The sequence below is a fragment of the Hakea prostrata genome, chromosome 1, assembly GCF_041222555.1.
Source record: "Hakea prostrata isolate BN-2017 chromosome 1, UWA_Hpros_2, whole genome shotgun sequence".
Taxonomy (NCBI): Eukaryota; Viridiplantae; Streptophyta; class Magnoliopsida; order Proteales; family Proteaceae; genus Hakea; species Hakea prostrata.
In genome coordinates this window covers 55,628,253-55,637,996 of record NC_142600.1, presented here as the reverse complement: position 1 = coordinate 55,637,996, position 9,744 = coordinate 55,628,253, and the positions used below count along the sequence as shown (strand labels likewise).

General features: G+C 39.4%; 2 protein-coding genes across 2 annotated transcripts in view; both read right to left on the bottom strand.

Annotated features, from left to right (window-relative positions):
* Positions 1-4,706: 4,706 nt before the first annotated feature.
* LOC149029159 (uncharacterized) overlaps positions 4,707-9,744 on the bottom strand; it is a 49,216-nt gene continuing 44,178 nt past the window's right edge. The window contains exon 8 of the mRNA XM_089140760.1: positions 4,707-5,047. Within this exon, the coding sequence (XP_088996886.1) occupies positions 5,015-5,047 (33 nt within the window). The 3' untranslated portion in view covers positions 4,707-5,014. The remainder of the gene's footprint in view (positions 5,048-9,744) is intronic.
* Positions 5,053-7,888, bottom strand: LOC149029160 (beta-amylase 3, chloroplastic-like). Its single transcript, XM_089140742.1, has 4 exons — positions 7,325-7,888; positions 6,851-7,061; positions 6,285-6,395; positions 5,053-6,053 (listed from the first exon to the last, which is right to left on the bottom strand). Exons 1-4 carry the CDS (start codon positions 7,852-7,854, stop codon positions 5,265-5,267), a joined length of 1,641 nt encoding a protein of 546 aa, XP_088996868.1. The 5' UTR covers positions 7,855-7,888; the 3' UTR covers positions 5,053-5,264.

Below are 9,744 nucleotides of genomic sequence, written 5' to 3'. Positions count from 1 at the left end.
GGGTTTTGGGTCAAACACCATGTCTTCCATTGAGATGGCCCATAGTTGCCTTCTACCTTCACTTCGGGTCTTCGGACCTACAAACAACAAGGTTTCTGGGTTAGGGTTAAGGTTGGATTTCACAATAGCCGGGACTAAGCAAGATCAATGTTATGATGTTGTGACAGGTACGCTATTCATAGCCTAAGTTGTCTTCGTTTTATCTGGACACTGTGTATCACATACATTCATATAATTCGCAATTGTGATGAATATTTCTTTATCGTCTAAGAGGTTAGCCAAGGGTCTAGAGATTAGTACACCTATTATATCTATAGTTCGACTAGATGAAGTAGGTAGAACCATGTCCTATAACTATAGATTGTAGAACTAGGAAGCCCATTTAGTGGTTTTAGACAAGAAGGATTGATCTAGAGTTTCAAGTTGGGGAAAGAGCTTTTCTGAAAGTATCACCTATGAAGGGAGTAATAAGGTTCAACATCAAGGGAAATCATATATAGTCATAGAAACCTCGGACCTTATGAGATTGTTGAAAATGTTGGACCTGCTGCATACAGATTAGCCTTACCCTCATCGTTGGCCGGTGTGCATGATGTCTTCCACATGTCGATGCTACGTCAATGTGTGGAATATCTTGAGCATCTCCCCCAACAAGAACCAAAAGGTCTAGGTGCAGACCTTGCTTATGACAAAGAACCAACAGAGATCTTGAATAGGAAAGACAAGCAATTGTGGAATGGGACCATACCGTTGGTAAAGATTAGGTGGAAGATCATACCCCTGAGTAAGCTTCGTATGAGAAAGAAGATGAGATGAGATCAAAGTATCCCTATCTCTTTAGAAACCTAGGTACGCTTCCAATTTTGAGGACAAAATTTCTTTTAAGGGTGGGAGGATGTGAAATCCCCCAAAATCCTAACCCGGAAATCCTTATTGTAGGTCCAAAAACTCGGAGTGCATGAAGAAGGCAATTGTGGGCCTTCTAGGTAGAGACCATTGGATTGGAGTCTGAACCAATGGAAGTAGATTGAGATGATGCTTGAGTTGGGAGTTTTGTCGAGTTTGGAAGGAGACCTAACTCGGACGTTGACAAATGTGGTTATATGGATCAAGTATTCCATAATGACACGTGTGGAAGGTCCAAAAAATCAGGTAGGACCCTTCTAGAGTATAGAATAGGAACTAGGGCAGAGCCATGGGCTTTCTGGGCCGGGCTGGTTGATTGGCCTAGTTGCCCTAGGTAACCACACCAAGCAACCAGCTTGGTTCCATGAAAAAGGGCAATTTTGGAAATTTTATTTTTGGAACCCTATTTAATGTGTTTTTGTTCTAAAATGTGTCATTATGATCTGAAGTCATCAGAGAACGTCAAAGCTCGTCAGAGAACACTCAGCGAAGGCAAAAGTTAGTGTGGAGAGCATCTGACAAAGTTTTTGAAAGACAATTTGTTTTCTTAAAGGTTAGTACTCATTTTCTTCATTCTATATCTATTCTATGAATGATTTATCTTACTTGTCAAGACTTATTTGAAGGCTTCTAGTTACTCTACCAACCTAATTCTTCTACCCTCTTTACACTAGAGTGAATCCCCATTCACTCAGGCTTATCCGTGAATCTTCCCGATCAATTTCGAAGAAGACCTAATATAGGATTAGTTAGGTTTCCATTCTTTTTTCTTTGTTTGATGTCTAAACTATGATAGAGCATGTTTTGGTATTATTTCAGAATTTCTAAGTATTTTCGGAGTAGTTTAGAACCCAATCGGGAAACCTTCTAACAATACGGGTCAATTATGTCCGTACTAGTAGGCTGGTTGGCCTGGTCACCTCGAGCGACTAGCCGAAGCAACTAGACCTGCTCTGGTCACGTATTTTGGTTGCCCCAAGAAACCACTCTGACCAACCACACCCTGCAGCGTTGGTCCTTTGTTTCTCTTTTACATGTTAGACCCTACGGTTATTCCTAACTTTGAACCAACATGTAAATATAACTTTTTGGGAACCAGAACATATTCTTTGACTTATTTTACAAAGTTACAAATCAATAGCAAGGTGAGGACATCCACTTGCACATAATCATTGTTACTTTCTTAGTTGATACGAAACTTGTATATTATTACACATGCTGTTGTTTTAGGATTTAGGAATGATGTTTATGATTTTGAAATTGCAGAATATAAGTTGTTTGTTATTGATATTGATGTATGGATCAACATGTGACATTATGGACTTAAATTGAATTTTGAATAAGGAATGCAATTGAACCTTTTACTACTTTGTAGAAAGTGAATGTATGTTGTGATTGGGGATTGGGGAATACCTATTTTGGTGTTTCTGGCTTGGGACATCAGCCGAGATGGTATGGGGCACAATCCTCTAGTGCCCCCAACACTTTTCATGATTACTATTTGCCATGACTAGGTGGTCTAGAAGAGTATGGTTAGGTACCCTGTCATATCATCACCCTATCGGTGGGGTATTGATGTTGAGTGACCTGTGGCAGTGATATTTGGTTAGTGGGCACCCAAGAGGGGACACAACATTGTCGTGGGGGTCATTCATTGGTAGGGTTGCATATAATAATAGGCTTGGGCTCATCGGTGCCCAAGAAGGCGAGAAGCATGGGGGGACATGAGAGCTTCCCGCCCATTATATATGAATGACCAATAGGGTTAGGGGAAGTTGTATTTCGAGAAGAAAAAAAAAAACATTGACTCTAGACAGGGAAGGATACTAAACCCAGAAGGCGAGAAGCATAAGGGGAGGTATCTGGACCTAGAATGATAAGACTAAGTAGATGACATGCATTGGGCTAGGTACATCCCTGACACGCGCCAATACTCATGTCAATGGTGTGGTGAGAGAGTCGTGACTTAAACCCTAGCCAGTGTGATAGTCCAAGAAAGATGCATTTACCCCTTACCTAGTATCTCAAAATTGCTAACCAACCCGTGAGAGTTCAAAGTGATGAGACCTACCAAAAGGAAGCCGGTGTCCTATCTTAATGCGTGTCTACCATTAGAGACTATCATCCTTTAAGAGTGCATTTGCATTGTTGCATTCCACTTCATGATTTGTTGCACTATATGATGTATTGATTTAGACTGTGATATTAACTATTTGTTTGTAAACTACTCGCAAAGTTTTTTTAAGCTCACCCTTCCAAAAAATTATTGTTTTAGAGTTTGTTGCAGATCCAGATGTCATAGAAATTCAAGAATACAAGACACTGGAGACAGATCCGTACGGTGTATAAGATTTTAGGACTATGATTTTCTAGTGAAGAAAGTTTGTGTCTCAACTACGTGTACTAGAATTAGTTCAACTCATGAGTTGATTTATACCGTTCGTGATACGGATATTGGAGTTTCGAAACTATATTTTACTTAAGGACTCACACCTGATGTAACACTTAGGAGTTTTGATTATACTTTCCTGTTCCAGTTGTTTGCTTATTTTTTTTCCTTCACTTCCGCAATGTGATTTAGCTTTGAGATCTGTCTAAGAACCTTGCTACTTGACATATTTCTTTATTAATATTTATGACATTGATTTATTCTTGCTCATGATTGGACTATTGTGTGGAATGGTTGGTGATTGTTTGAGTCCTGATTTGTGGGGCTGTGGATCACTCCCCTAGGTATTCGGGTGAATGGATATCGGCTTGGTGAATGCGATAGGTACTTTTACAACTTCGACATGCCATGAGTAGATCTTGAATGAGGAAGATTAAAGAGAGATTGGGCGGATGAGTGTGATATGATATGATTTTAAAAAGGTTTTGAATGAGAGGTTGCAACACTGTCTGGATGTTCTTGAGAGATCTCTAGTTATAACTTTCATTAGATAGCGATAAAAAAAATTTGCCTTGTAGATAATTTAGCAAGATTTTTTTATCCATCCAATCACACCACTTTCACTTAGTGATGGCACTCTTTTATCGCCATATAGTTGGGGCTTTACAATATCTTTCCAACACAAGGCTTGATATTGGATTTAGTTAATTGCGTTGCGCAGTTTATGCACACTCCAACTGATATACATTGGGATGCCGTCAAACTTATTTTACGTAACTAGCTTGTGTGGGACACCTTCTTATGGTATCTTCTTTCCGTGCAAATCTGAGGTTTCTTTGGTTAGTTATTGGGATGCAAATTTGACCGTGTGCCCTGATGATAGCCATTCAACCATAGGGTTTGGTATTTTTCTTGGGAGTCATCTAGTCTCTTGATCATCTGGCAAACAATGAACTGTATCCTGTTCCTCTACTGAGGCAGAATACCGTTCGGTTGCTACAACGGCTTCTGAGATGTTATGGATTCTCCTTATTGGGTGAATTGGGTGCCTTTCTTCCTATGTTACCAGTTATATGGTGTGACAATATTGGTAATACCTATATGACCGCTAACCTTGTGTTTCACTCTCGCACGAAACATGTTAAGATCGATATTCACTTTGTCTTGGATCTAGCTATGTGTTCGGTTTATCTCTACTTTGGATCAGATTGCTAACACACTTACGAAGAGTTTACCTCGTGCCCGGTTTCTCCCCTTGCGTGGAAACTCATGGTCATGGACTCGTCTCACTTGTGGGGGGCGTATGAGAGTAGAGAGAGAGTAGTTTTACTCCTGGCGTATGTTAGTCAGTTGCTTCTGGCGTATGCTAGTCAGTGGCCTATGTATTATGTTTACAAGTATATCCAGCTGCATATAAATAGTTGTACTCTCAGTATATTTTAATACATCTCATTGCATCATTTCTCTGTCAAGGTATACCTCGTAGCTTTCATGGAAGCCCTTCTTACACTTGTTTAGCAGCTATTACTCAAGATTTAGTGACTGGAATTTGTTATTTCCGAAGGGATGACACTTGATATTAACGGGGTAAAGACCAAGCTGAATGTGATTGTCCTCACCTCCCATGTAGAAACACAATGTATATAGTGCAATTTCAAACTCTGGCCTCACTCCTACCAAAGTGCTTGAGACAGACTTGAGAACACCATTCCACTCAAACTAAACTGTAAGAAGTCGGGTTTCTGAGTCTGGCTGCATATTTTCACAAGGCAGATTTTAATGTGAGAGATCAGACATCAACAAATCTTTGTGGCTAAGAAAAAAGGGGCCTCCTCTATGTCTGACTTTTGTCCTATAGCCCTTTGTAACCTCCCATACACGTCCGTTTCTAAACCCTGGGCTAACAAACTCAAATTGCTTTTTGAGTCCCTTACTAACATACTCAAATTGGTTGTTACATAATCATTAACTACACCGGAACAGCTTCCTTGGTCTTCTTGTTCTGTCCATTGAGAAAGCCAACATAAAGTTTGGTAAGGCCTGTGTCTTGCTCCGAAAGCCTGCCACTCCGGCCACCATCTGACATATTCCTGACAAAATTTACTAAATTCCTCCAATTTTCTTCTTCAAACAACCTCTTGTTCATTCTTAGATATGTGAATGCAGTCAAGCCATTGCCTGAATCTGACCTACTTGTTGCCAAAACTTGTCCAAAAGCTCTGTCATCGTACCTCTCCAGTGCATTTTCTCCAGCAAGCTCAGTGCAGGTGGCCTTAGTTGCCATCTTCACTTGCCGGACCAGTCCTTCAGGTGAGCAGCTTGCATGTGCAGGTTGTTCTCCGTCTCCCATCTCCATGCACGTGAAGTTCAGTACAACACCTCGTTTCCCCAATGTTCGTGCTATCGGAACGTAGCCATCTCTGTTCCTGGTGTTGTAGTACCCTGCTGTTAATTCAGCTGCATGGGACCTAGACCCATAATGCCAATGGATCCCAGCAACCTTTCCAGATAGCTTGGCTCTGGTCCCTTGAAATATGACTTCAGCAGCAGCTAGAATCTGATCACCATGTTGTAGTAACTTCCCTGAGTACCACTCTAAGAAAAACTCGCCGTACTTGGTTTTCCATGTTCCTTCCCTCTTGAAGAATCCAGTGTCCTCTGGGAACTGGTTGTAGTTGCCTGCATCATGAGGTCCGGTTTTACCCCATTCTTCCTTTCCAATTGCTTCGGCTGATGCTTCCAGAGAAGCTCTCATGTACTGTACCATAGTGCAGAAACTTGTTTAGCTAAAGTTACACAAAATCAAGATCCTTTCTATTCATCTGTCTTTCTAATTGAGCAGTACACATTGTATTCTTTGGGTATTAAAACCCTCAGATGCTTCATGTGTCAACATAACCTATGTGGAGTATAAACCACACGTGTGGTCCTGCCTCCCATCAAAAGTATACAGTTCAGGGTAAAAAGACCTTCTGTTTCAAGGGTTTACCTTGTCATAGCACTGGAATTCACCAATTCCAGGGAACCTCCAAGTACCATTGCTTTCTGGATAAGATGGATACCTCAGCTCACCACAAGGGCCCATTCCAACTTGTACCTCCTGCAAATTGCAAAAGAATTTGAATAGACTTGGTTAGCCACTACATGGTTGGAAGTGTAGGACTGCTGTCAGATATTTCTTTTTTCTCTGGACAGGTAAGACTGCTGTCAGATATTAAACCTAGATTATGTGCTTACTTTAATCCACTTGCCTTTTTTAAATAATTAGATTACAGTTTATTCCTTAATTAGTTAATTATCTTAAAGGGTTTTGTGTTTAATCTTCTATTTATTACCTACCTTGCAGGAGTCACAAAACCATTAATTAATTTCTTATTAATACCTCATTAGAACTGTCACTGAATGCATTTTTGACCAATTCTTTAAGCTTTCTCCATGGTTTTGGTCCTTATCCATATACTGGAAGGAAGTGATTACAATCTTCTTCTTCTTTTTTTGGTAGAAGCAAGTGATTACAATCAAAGAAACGTAGCATGATAGACACAGGTTGCTTACCACAATAACTCCTCCTAGATAGTCTTTAAATGTGTCCCTGAAGCTCCTCATGAAATCAGAGTAGGTTTGGATGGGTGTTCTTCCCCTGAGAACAGGCAGTGAATCACAACCCAAGGAAATATACTCAGGATTCCGCAAGCCAGATCTGTCTGTGTAGACTAGATCTGGGTTTTTGCTGATTTCTTCAAGCACCCATGGAGGTAAAGGAATACTGGAAATTCAAAACAGAAGAAAATATCAAATATTGAAAAGATGGAATTGGTTTGTTGAACTAGAGACAAGGACTAAATACAAAACTAATCAAATTGCATGGAGAAAAAGTAATTGCTCTTTTTGAAAATTTAAAATCAGTTTCTGAAAATCTGAAAGCACGAACCCAGAACGGCAGGAACAGCAGAAGCTATGAGAACATGAACTGTGTGAAGAAAATCTGAGCATTATCAGAGATAAAGAGGCAGAACATGATCGACATACCTGCAAGAATCTCCAACATTTCCTCCACACTGATGGAAGGACATGACAACTTGAAGCTTCAGGCCATGTCTTTGAACCATTTGGACAAGCTCAGCATAACCATTCCAATTATAGTTGAGAGGGCCATCTTTCTCCACCAACCCCCACCAGGCATCCACCATCACACCTTCTACTCCAGCACTCTTCATGGCCATCAAACTAGCATTCAATGCCCGGGGCCTATTCAAGTTGCTGCCCATGGCTACCGTATCAAGCGGCAACATCACGAATACAGGCACTTTATTGCTGGCTTTGTGGTGACCCCCTGAGAGCCCATGAACCAACTCTTTCTTTTCACCATTCATTCCTTCAGCAAGTGAAGTCTTTCCGGAGGAGAGGGTTGCTTCAACACTCGAATTCTTTGCCCGGAGACGGCATATTGGCTTGAATGGGACATAAGATACACAACCGTGAAATTCATCTAGTGTTTTGGGACCTTTGGTGTCTATTGGATTGATAAAGGACGGAGTAGAACGCAGTGTTAAGGCCATTTTTCTTTTTTGCTGTAAGCCTGTAACTGAAAATGGGAGCAGGAAAGAGGATATGAGAATGTATGAAGGACATTGGTTGATTATTTATAAAGGTGAGGGGCTCTTAGGCTTGTGAAGAAAAAGGTGTAAAAGCTAAAACGGATGACTCAGATTTACGTCGACTCAGGTTGCATCCTAAAACTTCTCCTATTTTTGAAATCACATTTTTAACGCGGTTGTTTCCTCGTTTTCTATTATTCACTACAGGTTGCATCTCAGAACGTTGGTCTATTTTTGGCTTAGATCTTTAGAGCCCACTTGCTGGTCATGTCGATTCAATCTCCACCAAAACATTTTTTGTGGAGGGCTATGAGATCTTATCTCTTTTAGCGTCTGCTTTCTTTATGTCTCTCTCAAGAAGTCTCAAAGGAAGGAGTAGAAGAAGAAAACAAGGGACACGCTTTCTTTCAGGTAAGGGGAAGTGCTACCATATTCATCCCACGTGATGCCTCACCAGTTTTCTCTGAGGTGTCATTTTTTATTTATTTTTTTTTTTTTTGGTTATGTCGGTCTCAAATTCTTGTATAATATAATCTGACGTCGATCGAAAAGTGATTTGACTCAATTCAGTTTGGAGCATTGTCATATGAGTTTTCTATTTGTGAGATTTGTTAGGGCCTGTTTGGTTACATGAGTCTGGAGATTTCAAATATTTAGAGATTTCAAATTTATAGATTTCAAATCTATGGAGTTATAATTTATAAAATTAGATGTTTGGTTGTGGAATGAAATCTGTGGATTCATCCTAAAAAACTATTTGATCGCCGTGATTTTTGTAAATGTGCAAATGTATAGATTTTTTTGAAATCTCTGGGATTTCACCCTTACCCATAAATCTACAGATTCACGTTTTTAGTGTAAAAATGTGAATCTCTAGATTTCATGAATGTAGAGATTTTTACAACCAAACGGGTATAATTCTCAGATTCATGAATCCAGAGATTTAAAATCTCTAGATTCATGTAACCAAACAGGCCCTTAGAGGTTTTTGACCCAGGGTTTGCGAGAGAGCTAATAACACCGTTTTCTTGTGTGTGTCTGTCTTGAGATGTCTCCTTGCTCATTTTCTTTCAATATTACACTGAAAATTCCTTCAATTTCGTTTGTGAAACTAACACATTGTCGGAGGAGGAATTGAACATGCATACAAACTCTATCTTATATCAACTATTGCATTTGAGTATTGATGAACTTTAGATATTTTACCTGTCAAATTTTGTGGTCAAACTTAACCTCATATCCCTCTATGGATTTTGAATTTATTTTCTTCTACTACGGACAATCCAAAACCTCTTCAAAATTATCAAATGAATAAAATATTGATTAAATTACTAAGTTCAATTTTATCATGTGATAGATATGTGTAGTCACAAAATTTCAAACTTGATGCACAAGACTCTTGTTCAAATTTAGTCAGACTGGAACTGAGGACCAAACATCCAGGAAATGCTCTCTTCTTTTCCTCCATGGAAAGACTTCCTGTTTCAAGCTTTAAGCATTTAGGTGAAGAAATATCAGTGAAATATTGCCGAAACATGGTGATATTTCTCCGTTCAGTAGGTAGTAAAATAAAATGAAGACCGAAATGATATTTACACTATATCGGTGATATATCTTCGATTATTCATTTTATCATGATAAATTCGTCGAAATATTGCCCTTTATAATCAAATTTCGATGTGATTATTTAGGTTTCTTTGGAGTTTCTCTCCTCCTATTTTCTTGCATTCTTGAATGTTTCCTAATCTACTCCTAGGAATGTATAATCATAATGATTTACACAATATTACAAAGTAATACTAGATAGGAATGGTGAATTGGAGGATAATTATGTAATGGGGGGTTGTGATT

Coding starts and splice junctions, on each gene's coding strand:
- LOC149029160 (XM_089140742.1), bottom strand. CDS start 7,854: ATGGCCTTAACACTGCGTTCTACTCCGTCCTTTATCAATCCAATAGAC. Junction 7,062..7,324: donor AATGTTGGAGATTCTTGCAG/GTATGTCGATCA, acceptor TTGAATTTCCAG/TATTCCTTTACCTCCATGGG. Junction 6,396..6,850: donor ATCTAGGAGGAGTTATTGTG/GTAAGCAACCTG, acceptor TGCAATTTGCAG/GAGGTACAAGTTGGAATGGG.